This window comes from Nilaparvata lugens, chromosome 6 (assembly GCF_014356525.2).
Source record: "Nilaparvata lugens isolate BPH chromosome 6, ASM1435652v1, whole genome shotgun sequence".
Taxonomy (NCBI): domain Eukaryota; kingdom Metazoa; phylum Arthropoda; class Insecta; order Hemiptera; family Delphacidae; genus Nilaparvata; species Nilaparvata lugens.
Genome location: NC_052509.1, coordinates 18,055,463 through 18,076,866, shown reverse-complemented (window position 1 = coordinate 18,076,866; position 21,404 = coordinate 18,055,463). Strand labels below are relative to the sequence as shown.

General features: G+C 35.2%; 1 protein-coding gene across 1 annotated transcript in view; it reads right to left on the bottom strand.

Moving 5' to 3' along the window:
• LOC111048645 (failed axon connections) overlaps positions 1-20,783 on the bottom strand; it is an 86,507-nt gene extending 65,724 nt beyond the window's left edge. Inside the window, exon 1 of the mRNA XM_039430307.1 lies at positions 20,322-20,783. Within this exon, the coding sequence (XP_039286241.1) occupies positions 20,322-20,609 (288 nt within the window). The 5' untranslated portion in view covers positions 20,610-20,783. The remainder of the gene's footprint in view (positions 1-20,321) is intronic.
• Between the last annotated feature and the right edge of the window lie 621 nt (positions 20,784-21,404).

Sequence of the window (21,404 nt, the reverse complement as noted above, 5' to 3'; positions counted from 1 at the left end):
AGGTCAGGAAGAGCCAATCATAGTGGGGCTATAGTGAGATTCACTTTCAACTGACAGCATACCTTGTAAATAACACATTTGCTTCCTATTTAAACAATGCTGACAGTTGAAAACATAATCTGACTAAAGCAGCAACTGAGAAACAGCGATTATCATGGAGCGGAAACAAGTGAGAAGGATATCACTAAGAAGTTCAAGAAGAAGGAAATAAACGGGAGAAAACTAGAAAAGCAAGGACAATGAATTGAAAAATATACAAAAATAAAACTACTGAAACATAAACCGATATAAACAGGTAGAAAAAAAGAGAAACATTATCTTCATAATAATGTGAAATATTTCTTCTGATTGGTTTTGAAGCATGTAAATTTTAAAATCTACTTTGTGAAAATAATTGAGGGCTGAAAATGTTGTGAAGTGAACAACTACAAGACTTGACCTATTTCGGACTATGTGTAACCTTATCTAAATTTGGGAGAGGAATAGCACAAGGTTAACTCATTTTTTCTCTCCCTATCATGTACTTATTGTATGAATCAATAAAGAATAAACGGAAATGAAAAACAGAGAAAAAATCTGAACAAGGAAGCAAAGGCGAGAGGAGAAGAAAAAGAAAACATGGAATTTATAGAATAAGAAGACTGAAAATTATGAAAGTATGAAGTAGAAACAAGAAAGAGAAGAAAAGTCAAGAGTAGAAAGAAAATGAATAGCAGCAAAAATAAAAATTGGGAGACGATTTAGATAAAAAATAGGAAAAGAGAAAAAAGTCCTCAGGGTAGAAAATGACAGAGATAGAGGTTAAAAGACACGAAGGACGAAAAGAATCAGAAGTAGCATTTTTGAATCTCAAAAACTATCCTCCTGTTCTGATTAGACACCACTTTGGTTCCAACTTCCAACTGACATTGTCTTCCAGATAGGGCAGGGCGTATCCTACCCAAATCCTACTGTAAGATCCACTACGAACTGTCAGCATTTCTTATGCATAACACCAATGCTTCCCATTTAACCAATGCAGAAGTGAATGTGACTACACCAGCGGCAGTTCCTCCGTGATGGCCCCAATTTCCTTCTTCTTCTTCTTCTTTTCCTAACCCTTCTGCCTTTCAGCGTCGGGTGGTTTTTAAGCCTCGGTCCATCTCCTCCACACCACTCGGTCCTCCCACATATTCCTCATTTCCTCAAATCGAGGTTTGTCAGTCCTTAAATTTTTCCGTTTTTCCTGTCCTGTTCCGAGGCTATTTTTGTTACTTTGAATCCGCTTTTATCCGACGTGTGGGGGATTAGCCCAACGACGTCTTCTTTGGAGCACTTCTTTGTCTGACTCCTACCCTTTGACCTGTCCGGCTTGGGTGGCCCTGCTGGTAGTTACACTACCGCCGGCATAGCTCGCAGGGTCGCAGGAGTACGCAAGCCCCTCCACCAACTGCAAGGTCTAGTGCTCCCTAGGAGGGGCCCCAATTTCCGACTACTTGATTTCTCCACAACATTTTTAATGCTTTACAAAACCTCTCATCCAGCTTCTCGTGGCGGTGAAGGGTTTCTCCCCACCAATTCATCACGTTCTATGAAGCCTAATTGGCGGCTGAGCGAGAGAAAGATATCAAGGGCAAAATAATGCGTTTACGAGAGAGACAGAGAGAGAATTAAAAGAGAGCTTGATACAGATAGTTGATGCAGCAGCTTGAGTCTGTTGATCGGGCAATGAACTTGACTTGTCTCTTGTTGGTCGGGGACCCAGCCAAGGCCGAGAAGCTGCTCTCCTGATCATCATAATCTTTCTCTCTTCTCTCCCTCACTCTCTCGTATCAACTTCTTCTCAATATCCCTTCTCAGGTCACCCACATACTTGAAATCCTTCTCTCTCCTACTAGTTAGTTCGCTGCACAACTTCTCTCTCCGTCACTCAGTGTTGAGTTGGTTATCTGGGAATGCAATCGTTCCTCCTCCTCTTTCTGCATCTTATCTTCTCTCCCTCCTCCACCCACTTGGCAAGCACTTTCGTTTTCGGCGAGACATCGTCCGCCGTTTCGCCATTCTGAAAGCGTGAGTCATCCTTTTTCATTCTTTACTCCTTCTTCTTCATATTATTCTTCTCTTTCTTCTGCTGATGCAGACTTCTGAAAACTTGAATTCAGCTTCAAGATCAAGTTTTTCTTCCCTTGAAATCGAGTTTCAGCCGATCTTGTTTTCTGAACGTTATTCGCGTTGCTCGAACTGAATTACTGTACTCAATTCTGAATTTCTGGATGGTAGAAATTCAATTTTAACCCTTTTTACAGGATAACTTGGAAAGCAGTCGTGTTTCTTGTACTAAAACGTTATTTATTTGAAATAATAATAATAATATTGTATTGAAATTCATGTTGTACTGTATTAAGTGAAATAATACTTATAACCTACTCTAGAACATGGTACGCCATAGTGGAGTAGGTCAATTTCCACACAGAAAACACTAAACATGTAGAGGACACATTATAATATATTTTTGTTGTGACTAACTATTGTATGTAATTGTAATTTATCTAATATTTTCTGTAATTGATGTAGTAGTTTTAGTTTTTTGGTGGAAAATAAACATTTATTTATTTATTTAATAGTGAAATATGTTGTAGATCATGGAACTCCTGACCAGATCAGCCTGTGAAAACAAATAAAGTGTACCGGAAGCTAAGAAGGATCCTTCACCAACTTGTGCTACAAATTTTCCATCAACTTTCATGGTAACAACGCTATAAACTATAAAGGCCTTCTATTATAAAATGTTTCACCGGACATCTTGAATCGCATTCCACCATGGAATCACTCTGTCAACCGAAAAGGATAAGAGAATAGAAAATGCATGTCATTGTTTTATTAGAATATTGAATAGATTAGGCCTGGAGAGGCAGAGCATTCCAATGCATCCATCATATGCATCGTGACTCGTGAGTAGCCGCCTGCCACATTGAGACCATCTACTTGACCAAATGCATGAAATCGAGAACAATGATAAGAAGAGGAAAATATAAAGAAGGAGTAAGAAGGAAGAAGATAGTCACTGTACTTTCTCTTCATTGCGTTTAATTTACTGGGAGATTGTACTAGTTTATAATATGAATTGTTCAATATAAACGTTTCTTATTATAAACTAGCAACTCGCTGTCACTAGAGCTAGTTTGAATGGGGAGAATGCTAGGCTGGATTAACAGTTCTTGATCCCTTCAATAGACATGAGACGAAGATAGAGTATCGGGAAGAAGGAAAAATACAGAAGGAGGATGGAGGAACATGTAGGACATCTTGGGACAATCAGAACAAGTAGGTGGGGGAGGAGTAAGAGGATGAAGAAATTTTTAGAAAAACGAAAAAAGTATTAAGGGAGGAAGTGAGAAATGGAAGTAGAAGATGATACGAAACAAGAAAAAGGACAAGGAAGGAGAAGCCGAATGAAGGAGAAGATGATATAAAGAGCAGAAAAAAATATTTTAATTGACAGGACAAGAATCAAATTAAGTGGAGATGGAAGAAGAGGTTGAATAAAAAAGAAAAAGAAGAAACATAAAGCGAATAACGACGACGAAGGAAGGAGATAGAAGAAGGATAGAAGGAATACACCAGGACAGGCCAGATGAGAAGAAGAAAGTATGATGAGAAAGTTAGAAAAACTGATAGGCCTATACGAGGAGGAATAAGCTTGCAAGGAGGAAGAATATGAATGGTTTAGGATGACAAGGAAGATGGGGATAAGAAGAATAGAATAAGTGACACTACTTACAGCAACATCCTTTATTATTACAATTCGCTCCACATGCGAGTTCACCTTCCGCCGGATGTGGCTCCCCATTGGTCAATGATTTGTGGTGCAGGGGGCGTAGGGAGGGGAGGAGTCCTGGGGGTGGTCACCCAAAGGTTCATGACCAGAATCGTAATAAGGTTTGGACGGATCAGGCATCTGATTGGGCTTGGTACATCACATATCGTAGCAGAATGCACAAACGGAATAATCAGTAAGAGAAAATTTAACCAATTGCAACCTTTATTCATTCATTCATTTATACAATAAGTACATCATCAAAATGATAGGGAGAGGTAAAATAAGGTAACCTTGTGCTATTCCTCTCCCAAATTTAGATAACACATAGTGCGAAATAGGTGAAGTCTTGTAGTTCTTCAATTCGCAAAATTTTCAGTCCAAGTATTTTCATAAAGTAGATTTTCAAATTTAGATGCTAAAAAACTAAACATAGAAGAAATATTTCACCAAATCAATGAGAAAGAACAGCTACTTCGTACTCATGATAACTGCAGATGGAAGTTGGTTGAGTGAGAATGAAACTAATTAATTACAAGCTCGAATAAATCAAGTAGGATCGATCATAAGCCGCTTTAGATCCAAAAAAGGAAAAAAGAACGAGCAGTATAAACTGACGAAATCAAAAAGGAATAAATGCATGAAAATGGAGAAACATGGGAATGGGGACAATCGAAGAAATTTCATATACAATAAAAGGATGGATTGTTACTCAAGTTCGGAACAGAATCACATCCAAAATGAATATTGCATCTAAACATTAGTTTTCCATTCGAAAAAGTAGCGTTAGAGAGATGTATGCATTTGAATTACACTTCTATTTGATCATAGGGGAATAAATCATTGTCTGCTTATACCTCACCTTAAATAAATTACTGTGTTTCACCGATTTCCCTATAAGAATAATTTTACTACCCAAACTAATTTATGTACAAACATTTCAAACAAAAATGCAAGAGCTCATGAAACAGAATTATCTAACATTTCAAATAAACAATTGTGAAATAAGTGCACACTAACTTCTAAAACGTAATTTCTATCATCATAGAACTAATAATCCAGAGGAAAACAGAAACACAGAATTCAATAGCCAACAATGAATTATTTAGTAGAGAAAATAGATGTGTTAGAGATGCAGCAAACACCGAAAGGTTGGCGAACCACAAACAAGCAAGATAATGTAGCATAACCAACTCGGCGCAAAAAATAACACCACAACAATAATAATAGAGAAAATAATAATCGAGGCCAGGCAATAATGATAGTCTAACTCCATCTCCCAAAGGACACGATAATAAGGAAGTGAACGACCCAGAAAGGAACAACAGACAACAGGAAGAATGCAACAAAATAACAGATGCTGAATGTGAGGAGGAACACGGGAAGGATGAAATAGAAGAGAAAAATATAGATAACAAGAAGGTGAACGATTGATATTTCAAGTACATTAGGAAAGAAAATGAAGCTGGAAGAAGATGAAGAAATAATTGAATTATTATTAAAATAAGAACAGAATAAAAACAGACAACTACTACTAAAGAAGTTCAAAACAAAGGATGAGAAGAAACCTACCAAGAAAGTAGAAATATAGTTAATACGTAAAAATTGTAGACAATTCAAAAGAAGCAATTGTAGTAGAACAGAAAATTGTCATATCTCCTTATCCTATTGTTATATGTCATACTCTCCTTATCCTATTTGTGGAAGATTGTGAGTTCGAAGTGGCGGAAAACGCAGAAAAGAAGTCAACATTATAAATATGAGTCGTAAGCAGAAAGGGGTGAAGAGGAGAAGAAAGAAACGGAGGCAGAGACGAAGCAAAGTAAAATGGAGAAAGGATGACGCAAGAGGAAGAGTAGTATTGAAGAAAGTCAAAAATAGATAGGAAAAAAGGAAGACGAAAAAGAGATTATGACGCAAAGAAATTAGAAAGAGAAAGAAGAATCTTAAAAAAAAATACTGTAAGAGAGAAAGACAGCAGAAGAGGAGGAAGGAATAAGAGGAACAAGGACTACAAGAAGAAATCCCAGTGAAACTTGTGGAAAGCTTATCAGATTGTCTACAACACCGGAGAAAATAATGAGACTATGATGAGCACAATTTCGGTGAGGAAATTTCAACAAAAAACAATAATCAGCAGGGGCGAACACAACCGAAAGAATAGATAGATTGTGGCCTGTTTTGCGGTTACGGTACCGTAATTTCTGCAGACAGTGCACGACAAATAGAGGAATAAATGGAAAAAGAGAGAGGGAAACGGTGCCACAGACATGCTAGAGCATGATAACCTTCTCTGGATGTAGATTCTCTAGACTTGTAGAGTCGTTTCAATAGCAAACCCAATAAAGCGAAATTCCCGGTTCAATCCGTTGCATGACCTTTCCTCATAGTCATAGACAATAGGCCAAGCTTGATGGATTTGCTGGCTGCACTCTTGACATACTCAGTCACTGACTTCAAGATGCAAGTTCAAGATATACAGGTGAATAAACTAATTATTTCCTTGTTTTTTAGTCATTCCACTGTTGCAAGTAGAAATTGATACATTCAAATCATCACGAACTATAAAACAACACAATCAAACTATACATAAACACAATATAAAACTGGTGTTGGATTTCTTCATTTCTAGAAAATCTTTCAAAATGTAGAGAAGTTTTCTTGATAATGGATTCAGCAACATACTGCAGTAACGAGATACTTGCCAGATAGAACATAAAAAAGAGAGTCAAATTATTATTGTTGATCTCTATTTGAGATTATATTATTGTTGACTTTGATTTTTGTTCAGCAGAAATATTATACTGAGAAAGCCAAGTTCTGAATTTTTATACGAAAACAATTCTACTTCAATCCTATAATTAGATATAATCAAATTAAAATGCGTTACAGTACAGTATTGATTATTGTAATCAATTTATGAAGTGCGGGCTACCCAAATACAACTTGCACCAATAAATAAATAAATCTATCAACACGCCATTACTTTTTGTATTCACTTGGATAAAAAGACCTTACAACACATTGAATTAGCCACCCTCTGATTTTATAAAAGCTGCTATTATTGCTTTGTGACATGCAAACACCAACCAGCAACGCAATCGACCTCCTTCGTGTAGGTCGCTTTTAATTATTGCTAATATCGAATCACGTGACAGTCTAGGACACACCTTTATTCAGGGACAAATTTGCAATGGTTTGTCAGGGATGAAAATTAGAAAATATTATCGAGAGTGTACTTGACACAATAAAGAGGAATCAACTGCAACTGGTGTTTATTATCAGATTATTTTCATTCAATCTCATTTCGAGATGAGATTCTTCATTAATTTGAATGGATACGGTGTTCAAATTCGAAATATTATCATGTTTTATATTTTCCCAAATCTCCTGTAATAATAGAAATGAACAGTTAGTAATTATTCTTCAAATCGTTGTAGGGTTATAGGGCGATGCAAAGTAGGGACTTAGGATGGTGGTAATTCACCATAAATCATACAACCGTAAATAATAATAAATTAAACGAAAATCCAAATTGAATGCTTTCAAACACCCTGAAGACTACTGCAACTACAGAAATAAAAAAATCCAAATACTGACAAATTATTTGTTTAATTATTATTATATAATTATTAACATTTGAACAAATGCAATTTCTCATTAATTTCTAACATACAACCATTCATAATAATGGTAACAGGTTGATCATTAGGATATATCATAATATATCATAATTGAGAACAATAGTTTGCTATCTTGTTTTCTATGAATTTAATTTTTTATCTGTTTTATAAATCTTCTGTAAATTTCTGTTGACTCCAGCATGTTATGGCTACCCGATTGGCTTGATAATCATAGGACAACTACTGAGCTCACATTACACATTGTTCATTTTTGCACATTAGTTGGTTATACGAGTAACTCAACAAAGGTGGTACGTGATGGAAACAATGGATAATAATGAAATATGCTTAAATACAGAGAAAATGAAGTTTTATAAACGGGAAGAATTTGCATTGCTGGCATGTATGATGCAAAGATTATGGAATTTATCCAATAAATTGTAATATTACGGTTTAAAATCTTCGATATTTGAAAGTGACGTTCAAGTTCACAAAATATGTTGCATGAAAAATGTTTTGTGAATTGGAAGAATAAATATCTAATGGATATAAAGTCATGGAGAATATTGGAATGCAATTAATTAAAAGATCTAGTATTAAAAAAACTAGAAAACTCTTTATCAAGAAGCAAATATGAGTCAATCCCAAAACTTCCACCATGTAAGTAAGGCTATGATATCAAAAAGATATTGATTATCCCAAAATAAAATGCTACTCTCCCCAATAATAGAAGTATCCAAAACTGGAAAAAAGTGATTTTACCAGAATAAAACTACCACCGTATCGTTCTAAAATACTGAAGATAAGATATTGACGTGCCAATAATTGAGGTCGTTTCGAGACCATGAAACCCAAGGGTTTTTCATGAACAGCAATTATTGACATGGATCTAGAGACAAGAGCACAAAAGGGAGACCAAGGCGAACCCCCCACCCCCTATCAGAAACCACTTCCTTCAACACCACCCCTGCCCCCCACCCAAAACAACCACAACACAAGTAAGGAGAGACTTCTATTGCAATAACCCCATCACGGATACCCTCATCCCCCCACCCTACAATAATGCAAGGCTGACTGAATATTGCGTGAGGCGATATCACCAATCCCCCCTCCCAATAACAGAGACAGTAAAAAACTAAAAAAAAAACCAACTACATTCCACACCATCGATGTGCCCTTAAAATCATTGATTGACATCAACATTGATAGATTCTGAAATTGATAGACATCAACTAATGTACTCTATGTGCACCATCCTCAATCCTCATCCTCTTAGCACTATTTCCATCATGACCTTGATAGTACAATGCAAAAACAATGAAAAAAGGGTAGAAAAAATGTAAACAACAATTTCCACTAAGAATAACGAGACCTTGATTCCTTCCAATGAGCGTCAAACTCAACAAATTATTAATCATTTCTCCGACTACAATAATAAAATGATTGTTGAATTCATTTGGTGCATTTCGCTTATCTTTCTACAAAAATAATCTTTGCATTTCACCTCATCGACAAGAAAGTATCATGATTGAGCTACATCATTTGCTGTATTATTTTCACGGTTCAAATGATAGATCAAGATGAAACTCAGTAGTAGACATAACCACAGAAGACAGGGAAAATCAATTGTTTAGGTTCAATTCAAGGTTCAAGTTGAAACGAAATACTACATGATTGAGATAAATACATTGTTGTAAAATTTAATAAATTGATTTGTCTGTTACATACTTCAGTTATTCCGTATATCAAGTAGTAACACTTCGATGCCTAGTAGATATTTCTAGTTTCCTTTCTTGACAAAGCAATTGGGAATTAGCTTACGCCTCAGGCTTTCAAGCGAATCACCAATACCACAAAATGCACAATTCTTCGTCTTCAATAACTTCGGAACAGAAGTTGAACTTGATGCCCGCATAAGGCTAACCTAAGGCTAAGCCTCAGTCATCCTTAAAACCTCAACAAACTCTAAACCTTAGTTAAACTCAAACCTCAATTAACCTTAAACCTCTGTGCTTCCATACGACGTACAACTATAGTGAGATTCACTATCACCATTTCGTACAAATAATATTGGTGCCTTTCATTCAACCAATACTGACAATCTGCAGTGAATCTTAAAACAGTGAAAATCGCTACGTATATGCTTCCTGAGTTTAGAGAGGGGCGACTGCGCCCTAACTTCGCCCTTCCAGGTATAAAATAAAGGCAGTCATTCTATTCTATTCTTCCATAAAATTGAAAACCTCTCAACTCATCATTCGCACTATAATGTCAGTCAGTGAGAGGAACTTGAAAGCAGCCAACACTTGAATTCAGCGAAAATCATGGAGGAGGAAGAAGAAACTCATTTCCTAGTGTTCCACTAAATAGAGGCACATTGTCATTATGCTGCTACTAAAATAGAAAGCCGTGCGTTATTATTATTATTACTGGTTCATGGAAGTGCAGTGCAAGTTTAGGCCTATTTGTGGCATGGAATGCGCTGTTTGTACACGTACGTGAGTGAGGTTGATGACCACCTTCTCTCTCGCTTTGTTCTAGGTTATAGAGAAACACGCGGTGTGAAGAGAAATGAGGAGGAGACAGAAGAAAGAAATGGTAAAACAGAGAGGAAGTGAAGGAGGAAGAAGAAGATGAAGAAGAGAAAGACAAGAAGTACTGTATGATTAGAAATTGAATGACAAAAATTGTGCTAAAACGAAAGGGAAATTAAAGAAAAAATATAAGGAAAATAGAAAAGAATATTTAGAAACGTTTGGTGTAGAATGTAAATTTTCCTAGAATTATCAAATTCTTGCAATTTTGAAATTAACTATAAATTTATAATGTAGAAAGAATAGATGCAGTAAATGAAGAAATAGAAGTAGAAAAATAGTACAAGGAAGAATGATTGTGCGAATGAGAAAAAAAATAAAGACAAAAATTGTAAAAACTAATAACTAAAGGTAACTGGGGACATTGTATGCCACTGGGAATATTGTATGTAGAATGGTTTGAATAACGGAACAAAATACCTTAATAATTAGTAGGGCAGTGATAGTTGATTGGGCATTGTAGAATTCCAACGTCCATTTTGCCAAGTATAGTTTGAATTCAAGCATCTCCAATTTAAAAAATATTGATATTTCTATTATTATTCTGAGATTCGTTCTTCCCAGCCTGGATAAATATTCACATTTAATTTTCAAAATATTGGCAACCACTAAAAAAGATGATGTAATAAAAAAGTATTCTACGAGGAAAACTAAGAGAAAGAAGCATGAAAAATACATTAGGAAAGCCAAGGATGAGAAAATGTTGATTGTAGCCTTGAAAGAACATGATTTTGAATGAAATCCTTGTACTAAATATGTGTTAGCAGAGAAAATGAGTTGAGAATTAAGTGTGCTGAATAGAACGAGCGAGATTACTTCCTGTAAGTACTCTGTAAAAACGACTCAACACAGCTGCCCGTATTTTTGTACACATTCAAGACGAAATAACCAAATCTAAAGACCACCTATAATGACATTTACTTCAGACTGTCAACATTGTTTGAATGGGTTGCATTGGAGTTATCTGTAAGGAATTCTGACAGTTTGAAATGAATCGACAGAATAGTACAGCACTTCAATTTCTTCTTGACAAAAATAAAACTCTATTTTCCATTCGTTTTTCCATCCAATTTCCTTTCTGTCAAGGTACGCCACGCCCATGCACGCCCGTCTATCAGAATTTCGCGGTGACACGAAAAGCTCAAGCAGAATTTAATAGCACAAGGAATGTCACAAGAGTGATTTTCGGTCAATTATATCAATTCATGCCTTAGTCACATCCGATCATTTGAGGCAACTTACTACAACTACTACGTATTCTAAATCAGAAAAATAACATCTCAACAGTGGAACTTCGATAAAGTACATCTCAAGGGACCGCTCAAAATAATATTTACTATTACAAGGTCTGGTCAAATGTGCTATATGGACGTTTCAAGGGACTGCAGAAAAATTGTACTATAACGAGGTGTACTATGCCGAGGTTTCAATAATGTATTTAACCGAGAAAATAAATTTCATGTGCACCTCCACCACATAAATCTAAGCCGAGAAACATTCAATTTTGACACGGCAACTAACCTAGTTTGAACAAAATTGTCAAGTTAAAAAATTGACTACAGTTAAACAGAAAACGTTAAATAATTTCACTAATTTGTTTCACAAAGTGTTTTATGTTCTCTAGTCTATGTGTCTATCAAACACATAATAGGTCACCGCACTGTATTTTTTTTTTTTTTACTTTATCTTGATATTTCATAGAAGGGTGAAGACAGCCTTCAACTCAACCCTACAACACAACCTTCAAGCCCTCACGCAAACTCTGGGAGAGCACCACTCATGGAAAAAATCCCATCAAATTGTAGGTTAGCAAGGCTACAGAACACAGGCATTTTTTCCAGTTGGTTGCTGAAATTAGGCAAACATTCAGGCTAGGTTGCGTATCAAGGCGAGATTCTTATCGCAGCTTGCAAAAATTAATACACCTGTCGAGGAGAATAAATGCAAACAAAACTGATTTATCAACTTTTCTCAGCCAGCTAACCATGACGGTCAAGAGTTCTATTATAACATATTTTCCGTTCAATAATAAAATGGATGTGGAAAGTGCATTATTGCAAGTTCTCAGGGTGAGGATGATTAAATTCTTCTCTTGATTCATGAGGCATACACGACAATTAATTCAAGAGATAGTAGAGTAATTTAATTAAAAGTTGAACTAAACTAGAACACAGTAGAGCAGCCTTCGCTTTCGTTTAATAAATAACTAATGAAACACCAACTTCACAGTTCAATAACTACAAATTGATTGAATCGAAAAGAGGACAAGTTCCATGTAATTAGTAGTTTGATTATCAAACTTTTTAATGATCAGAATGGAATTTTTAAAATGAAGCAATCATTATTCATAGATAAGTCAATCTCTTCACAATTGAAAAAGATTCAAGATTAAACACATATTCGTATAAGTTCTCATTGTATTTATTTTGGTAAAATCTGCAGAACTGCCGCATTTAGATTTAATATTAGCTTCTCTATGAAATTGATTTAATTCCAATATGGCAGTGGAGTAGTGTAGTGTAGTTGATAGTGGAACAAATACTGCAAAAAATTGTCGCCTTACAAAATTCGATTTAACAGTCACTGAATAAATATTATTCTCAACTACCCTAAGCTAACCCAACTAGACCTACCCCTAACTTTCACAATACATTCAAAATCATTCCTGTCCTGCCTACATTACACAGCAGGACAACAATAGGTTAAACATTCAAAGTTATCGTATAAGTGTTAATAGTGTACATCAAACAAGACAACTGCTAATAACTACAATGCAATACTTCTACCAGGGTTCAAACTTCAGAACGCATTTGAAAGCAACCTCTAAACAGGGAAACGACCATCATATACCAAGCTTTGAGCACCCTAAAATATAATCTACTATACTTTGATCTATACACGGCTCCATTCTATTCTCATATACTACTCTATTTCTAGAAATACGCTTTATCTTTACCACTCCAGTCAACTCTAATTTTTCCATCTCACTCTACATCTTGACCTAGGACACGTTCAAAAATAATGCTTTCAAAGCTGATTCGGTCAAACATAACAATCGAAAAAAGAGAAAATAGCCGATGAGTGAGAGTAACAGAGAAAGAATAGAATAACAGAGACCTGTACAATCTCCTCGAGCTATTGTCAATAGATAGCGTTCTTCAACATCTGAATAGTTCAGATAAATTTCTCAGTCTTCAACAATGCAGCCCCTTTTAACCCACCCCTCCTCCTCCTCCTACTACTAACAGGACAAGAAGAATATTATTACTAAATTGAGATTCACTTTCAACGGTCAGCATTCTTTACAAGTTACAACAACGCTCGCTACCCATTGAACAAATGCTGACAGTTTGAAATGAATCTCACTATAGCATCAACTTGTTGAACCGTGAGACTCTTATCATTGATCTTTTACGTTTCAATCTTTTAAAAGGGGGTGTGGTGGTGGTGAGGCAGGAAGAGCTCTGAACAATCTAGACAGACTATCTAATAAAATTATTTCGGCAGTTTCTCCTGCTGTCGTTATCGTATCGGTCTTTGATAAGTAGTCTTATAACTTTGGATTCTCATAGAATTAGTATCGATAACTAGTCTAGTATTGTTTCAGTAGAGTGATGCCAATTACTATGAGAATGTTGAATATTTTTAATTTTAATAGAATTTAGAAAAAACCTATAAAATGAAATTATAATACAAAAATACCTAAATATGAAGGATCAACAGATTTGAAGAAATTTGCATTTTTAAAGGCGGCTATTTCATCGTCTCGCGTCGAAGTTTAGGCTAATAAAAAACTGATATCCTCATAAATTTATAAAAATGAATTTTCAATTACATTAAAAATTCCTTGCTATTTCCTGATTGGAGTAAACTGCAATTTTCAAGAACATATTGCAATATTGAACCGCCATGTGATACCGTGAACGGACAGGATAATAAATGATGCAGTGAAGCCAAGTTCAGTAAATGATTCAAAGCACACATCTAAAATATTCGGCACACCATATTTCAGAACCAACACGGATATGTGGGAGTGTGAACAAGAGAGTAAATCCGTGTTCGACGAATAAGAACATCATTTGGGGAAAGGAAATCCTAAGAGAAAAAACTGGCAGCGGTGCGTGAAATAATCCCTTCTCCCAATCTTCTCCTCTTCTTTCACACATACTCATCACTTCCTTTCTCTCTTTCATACACACAAATACTCTATCAATCTCTCTCACTCGGGTGCAACAGATGGGAACCACACCAACGACTGTCTGTTGGAGGAGCCCAGAGACTTCATTCCAAACTCACATCGACTCAAAGCTGTGATTATTACAAGAGTATTCTATATTATGCATGTATAGAGCATGCATAATATACCTGTAGAGGACACGTTGGATGCTCGTTCGTGTGTGTACAATAATGAAAGGCAAAAGTGGAACGCTTCCAGTGGGAAAAGATGGATGAAAATGAAAGACTGAAAAAGTAGATTGAGGAAAACATGGATGAAGAGGTGTTGAAAATGAATAAAACAAAGAAATAAGGTTGTGATGTAGAAATTAAGGGGTTAGAAATTAATGAATACGAATTGAAAGGGTATAATTCAAAGACATAAATGTCAAATTTCGAAGAGGAGGATAAATGAGAAAGAAGAAAATTAAGGGAGAGTTAAGAAACAATGATACCTGATATAATAAAAAGGCAAGGTAAGGAAAGTAAAAAAGGGGGATCAGAGAATATGAAGACAAGTAATGGTAGTGAAGTTGAGAAGAAATATAGAGAAGAAAGACGAAAGACACAAGAGTTGACAAATAAGTTAAACCTTTATTGACAAATGGGGGAAGGGAAAGAAGAACAGTAGAAGAATATTAGCTAGAAAGAAGAAGAGAAAGGAAATATGAAAGAGGAAGGTTAGAAAGGGATGGAGTATGAAGGAGAATGGAGAAGCATGAACATTGGAATTGGACAAGGAGATTTATAGAGAAAGAACCTAATAAGAGTTTTTGTTATTTCTCTAATAATAGAAATTGTATTAGGGAGGGAAAACTAGGTAAAACAAGAGGAATATTAGGATGAAGTACCATGGGGAATAGAATACAGAGTAGAAGGAATACTACACATTCTAAGAGAAAGAATATAATTATAGCAAAATGAAAGAAGAGAGAGAGAGAGAAGAATATTGAAAAGAATGAGGAGGTGAAGTGAGAAACAGTGAGCTGTTAACTTGAGAGCATTGTTTGGAAGTTGGAAATTATGGAAGCTACAAACCAAGAATAGCGTAAGAAAAAATTCCCCGGGAATCCAAATAAACACTGGATGCGTGTTGAAGAACACTCCTGATGATAATGATAGGGAACTAAGTTGAAGAGAGAGAGAGAGTCAGATTCACAAGGCAACCAAATAAAACATGAAGAAGCTAAACAAAAAAACAAGAGGAGCCTCCTCCTTCTCATCTTTCTCCTTCTAACCTCAAGATGTGCTGCTTCCCCATCTACTATGGAAACAGACTGTACAAATAGTTTACTGACTTACTATACCAGTTGAGCCAAGATTCGGTCGTGTTTACTGGGCTACCAGCCTCCCCGTTATAAAGAGGGAGATGATGTAAATTATATATGTCAAGAGTCTTCCAGCTGGAGGCAGATGTTTTATCTGGTGAGGAATATCTTAAAACACTGAAGGGCAATTTCCAGGCATGAAATGTTTTTTGAGAAACATTCAAGCGAAAAACAACAAAAATTAATTACTTCAATAATAAATCAATTATTTACTGTTAGGAACATTGGTACCAATCACTAATTTCACCATGTAGACTTATTTGATTTTTTTCTAAATTCATTGAAATGTTGCTACCTATTTCAATTGGCTGTTGAATTTTGATAAAATTATGCAAAAGATTACAGTAGCACCAATTTAGTGAAGTTTTCTGCAGTTTGATTTCTGATAAAGAAAGCCCCAGCTCAACTTTTTCCCAGCCTCAAAAGCCTGCAATAAAATACTGCCTCTCAGCACAATAACAAGGCCACAATTGAAATTAACATCAACTGCAGCTTATATTGAAAAGAAAGCGTCACGGGTAGTTAAACATACTTAAAGGGTGGTTAGAATGCATTCTTCAAAGGCACCACGCCCTTTCCTATGATTCCCTTCAAGCCCCGAAGAGGGCGACACCATCACAGTGTGACTATCACCATTTAAAACACTTCCTCGACTCCTAAAGCATGGTGGAGACAACATCCACCACACCCCATACTTCCATAGCAGCAGAACTGACAGCTCCAATTAAAGCGCTAATCAAACGTTTGATTCATTACAACAAAGAAATAACACAAAAATAAACGAACAGATGTGTCCACACATTAACTACAATGCTAGACAGTTTCCTGAGGCGATTTAGACATATTAAACGAACTCTAGCAATTTTATGGACTGTTGAATTCTTGAATGACTGTGCAACAAATTGTAGAAAAGCAATAAAAGTCCATCAGTTAGCGGAGCAGAGTTGGCAATCTTCCCTATAGCTGCACTCACTACCACTAGCACCCACGTGTTTTTGCATTGTTGAAATCTAGTGAGAGCATTGCGTGCTTTGTTATACATTACAAATACATCTACATAAACAATATACATTTGTATAATACAGTCAGGTCAACAACAATAAACCTGGGTTATAGCTTCAATGTAGCTCTGGAGGGAAACTTTACACTTTAACGGCCTACAATACAGACATCATCTATGTGAAATATGTTAGTTAACTGAACAGTTTCAGAATAAAAAATCAAGTCGAAGCAACAAAAGCAAATCTGTTAGTCCGCATAACAACGATGATAATCGTTCAGTATTCAAAGATGACGTACAACACAACTTGAAAAATTATAAACAACTTACAAAATTCATTTCAACTAATATTGAATTTAGTTGCAATTGAACATTTATTTGGGAAAAGTCTGTTGTGCCTTTCTTCGAGTATAATTTTTGAATTAGGTACCTATGAGATAAAATTCGATAAAAAAGCCCAGAGAAGACAAATTCTTAAACTATTATATGACTCTGGAAACGAATTTATACATAAAGAAACCTCAAAGGTTTCTATTTGACATCAAAGAAAACTCAAAGTCAAAAAGAATTGACTGACATCAACTGACAAACGATAAACCTTCCTCAATCGGAATTACTCCGAAATCCTGTGAAATATTTAGAGATTCAAAGTAAGGAATGAGCAAGCAACCGAAGGGCTCAAAATGGAGATGAGGCTTATCTCAATGTTGACTTCAAAGAGACCATCAGCTCACAACGCACTGAGACCCCTCTCAGAGCGAGAAGCAGTTGAATAATAAACAGCATTCCTCATCAACACCAGGACACAGAGGGTAGACTTTACACTACCAACCAACATTCGTTTCAAGGAACCTTTGTAGCAGCAGTCAGGCAGGAAATAAATCAAGATAAGCCCTCCTATTGCTATTAAAAGGCCCACAATCCACATTAACACACTGTCATGTGGGCTAAAGGGACGTAATAGGCCAGTGAAAAGAAAGCAACCGTTCTGAAAATATGATCCGTTACACTGAGCATTGTATTGATAAGTCCGGATTTTTCTTGGTAAATAAATTGTCAGATACTGAATCAGTCAGGGACAACACTAGGATTGAATTATAATTATATCATTATAATAGAAATACATTAGGGAGAATACTAAACATGGAAAATGAACGAATAAATCAATAACTAGAATTATTAAATTTTTTGAATAGAAAAATAGAGTAGTAGGCTAATTATAGTGGAATCATGAAAGATAAAGAGTAAGTTTGATAAGTCAGTAGGATAAAGATAAGATTGAAGTTCAAACATTTTGCTGAATCTGTTTCTGTAAAATAGCTTCATGAGACATTCAAGTTTTCAGTGTCACATGAAACATGGTAGGGCAGCATTATCATTAAATCTAAAATTAATTTTTATGATTAATTCATAGAATAAAAATTAACAATGGAGAAAGTCCATGAGTATGATAAGTCCAAAGTATAATATCACACATTATGCTATATCATAGAATAGACAAAGCTACATTACATACATTCATGTTCTAAGTATTTATACTCATTTAACTTGTAAGTGTTGAGTGAAAATAATTTTTAAAACCAACCATAATCTACAATATTCTTCATTATATAAGTGGCAACCGGAAATACCGAAGATGGTGAGGGAGCGGAAATGTATTACCGTTCTGTCAACATAAGGCTTCAGAAAAATCCACAGAAGCCATAGAATATTATCCAACTACTGGTCATTCAATTCCTTATCTTTACGTCGGGGTATATCGTTCGAGAAATTGAAGTAGGCCTGCATTAGCTTATAAGTGATAAATTGAATGATTGATGGAATTGATAATAATTATAAATTTATGAAATTCATAATAAAACAAGATACATTAATAATTGATTAACCAACTATTAGATTAATATAATTGAATAGGTAACAAACATCAGAGTCTATAAAAATACTGTAAAATACTTGGTTTTCAAAGCATTGAAAAGCAAATTACTCCTATTAATAAATACTTTCTAGAAGGTATTTCTAGGAGACTTTATTCCATTTTTATACTAGTACTTCAAATTTCGACTTATTTCTAAACTATGAATCTATTCTTAGCTCCGAATGAATATCGAAATTTAATTACTTCTTGATTACATCACTAAATTCCAGTTATTCTACTCTCTCTGGATTATCAGTCACTGGTGATAAAAACAAATCAATCAAAAAAATTATCTTCTTTCATCAGATAATCAACACGATTCTTCAAATTATGAGCTGTCTGTGCCAAATAAACTTGAATGGGTCAGGCAATGACTCATCACGAATACCGTAGTTCGTGAAATAAAAAGTGATGATTCATAGATCGGTAACGACATTATGAAATACTTTCAACACCATTGACCAAAAACTCTGTATTGCCCTGAAAATAAGACTAGATAGGTTGACATACATAATTCGCAAATTTAAATTAAAAATATGAAGTTACTAATATTTTGAATAAATAACTATGATACAACAAAATGTTCAAAACAGATCTAAAAATCGACCCCCCCCCCCGAACATCAATTTAAGCGCACGGCTAAGTTGATAATTATTCTGATTGAAAAGAATTTAATTATCATAATTATGATGGGCTATAATTATTAGAAACAAAAATTGATACTAACTTGCTCATCAATGATCATACAATTTCTTGAATAGCCTAAATAACAATCAAGTTAAAGTAGGTAGCAGATTTGGGCAGAAGCCTGTTGTTCTTCTTCTCATGAAGTGTTATTACAGCTATGTTATGAAGTAGTGTTATCAATTAATAGGCCTACTGTAAGTAAATAAGTTTCAAGTAGGCCTACTACATACGGTAAGTAATAGGCCTATGTTTGAGTGAATTCTTTTTGAGTAGGCACTTGTAAATACTCAAATTTAAGCACTCATTTTATCAACGAACTTGGTTACAAGTGGATAGACCAAATAGAAAATAGGTACTTTGTACAGAAAAACGTTTTCAAATAGGTAGCCAATCTAATCATAACATGCAAAAATATCAACTGAAAATGTCAAATAATAAAGAAACCAAAGGAATCATTTTATAATTGAGAAAATACCTTATATAATCACATTTCAATTTAGAATGAAACATTTTAAACATTTAAATCGATAATAATACGAGTCTACTGATATAACTAAAATCCCGTTACCACTAACTTGGTGAGGTGAATATTCAAATATTCTGCACTACAAGTTCCTATTGCCAAATAAAAGCATAGGCTTAAGTTCTAAAAACGCAACTCAAACTACGGAACCGGTACAACGGTGAAATAAGTATTTGAAACAAATAAATTTAATTACTCAGCTCTTCATTCATGAGGAATAAATCAACAAGTCATGAATAAATTCAAAAAGCTGCATTTTTGAACAATTCTATATTTTTGCTAGTTATGTACATAAGTTTAGGATGTATAATTTTTAAGGAAGGAATTGAAACGAATTTAGAAGAAACAGCAACATCATTCCCGGAAACAAAAATTAGTCTACCAATAGGCCTCATTGAATTTGAAAAGCAACCTTCTGTATCTGGACAATAATTTCTACATAAAACATTGTTAGAGGGAGGTAACAACACATTTATTTGAAAGAATTTGGAGAAGATTAAAAAAATATAACGTGAGAAATAAATGCCAGCCAGTAGTAAACAACCCTTATTGCATGAGACATGGACATGGCTGCTGGCAACCCTGCAATGGCTGCCATTTTCAAAAATAAAGCACGGTTATTGTAAATTGTATGACTTACCTCGTATTTGAGTCCAGCAAGTCTCAACCATGTTTCCACTTTTAGGCAATAAGGAGATAAGGACGGAACGACAGGTGTGCGAGAAAACTGGTAAAGATAAACAATGTCCTTTTCGAAATTTGTTTTACGCACAACGGGTTTCGGAGGCTGAGGCTCAGCAACCGGCGTTTCAGGGGTTTTGGTCGCTTCCTTCTCCTTCTCTTTCTCCTGTTTGGTCTCAGGTGTGGATTCCTGGACTTCTTTCGTCTCCTTGGACTCGGCAGCTACGTTGTTTTCTTCACTCGCCATCCTGCTGTTCAAAGTGTTCTAAGTGGAAATGCACTTGAAAGTGATGAACACTGAAGGACACAAATTACAAACAACGCCACGGAATAAACCGACGAACTGACCAGTCTTCAAGCTGGTAACCGTTCCAACCGAAGCCAAGCGAGTGACGTCACAGTGACGCTACTGCTCTAGTCAAAACTCAGTCAGCTCTCCCTTCTCCAGGAGATTTTACAGCCCTTCCCTTGACTCAAGCAGTCTGACACACCCTGTTCAAAGATACGTCCAAACCTAATAATAATGAATTGAAATTTAATGAATAATTATTGCATTCCTTTCATTGTGAACCGATGCAGTACAACATTCTTGATTAATTATTACTCTGAATCCAATGATTCACTTTTCAGCCTATATGCTTCAAAAAGCAAGGAATAAAAGTACCGGTCTCGGGAAATATGTGCTTATAAAAACGCGCTGGTTCAAAATAAAAATCCATATTATTTTAACGAAACATAATTCCGTAAAATATCACCAGTTGAATCCACAATCTTTTTAATTATAGATAAAGACTTACTCACGAACAATAAATGTAAAAGTATTATTCAAATAAAAAAATTATTGTTTTTATTTTAAATACGTTAGGCTAAACGCATAATCGGCGCTACTGATTTCGGTGATTTTTTCTGTTCCTTCGGGGATTTCGGGGTACAGTAGGTAGCGTATAGAGAAGGCTACTACTTCTTGGATGAGAAAAGAAACTGCATTTGTAAACGAAAAACTGAATAATTGTGAATCATGAAGGCTGGAATAGAAGGTTAA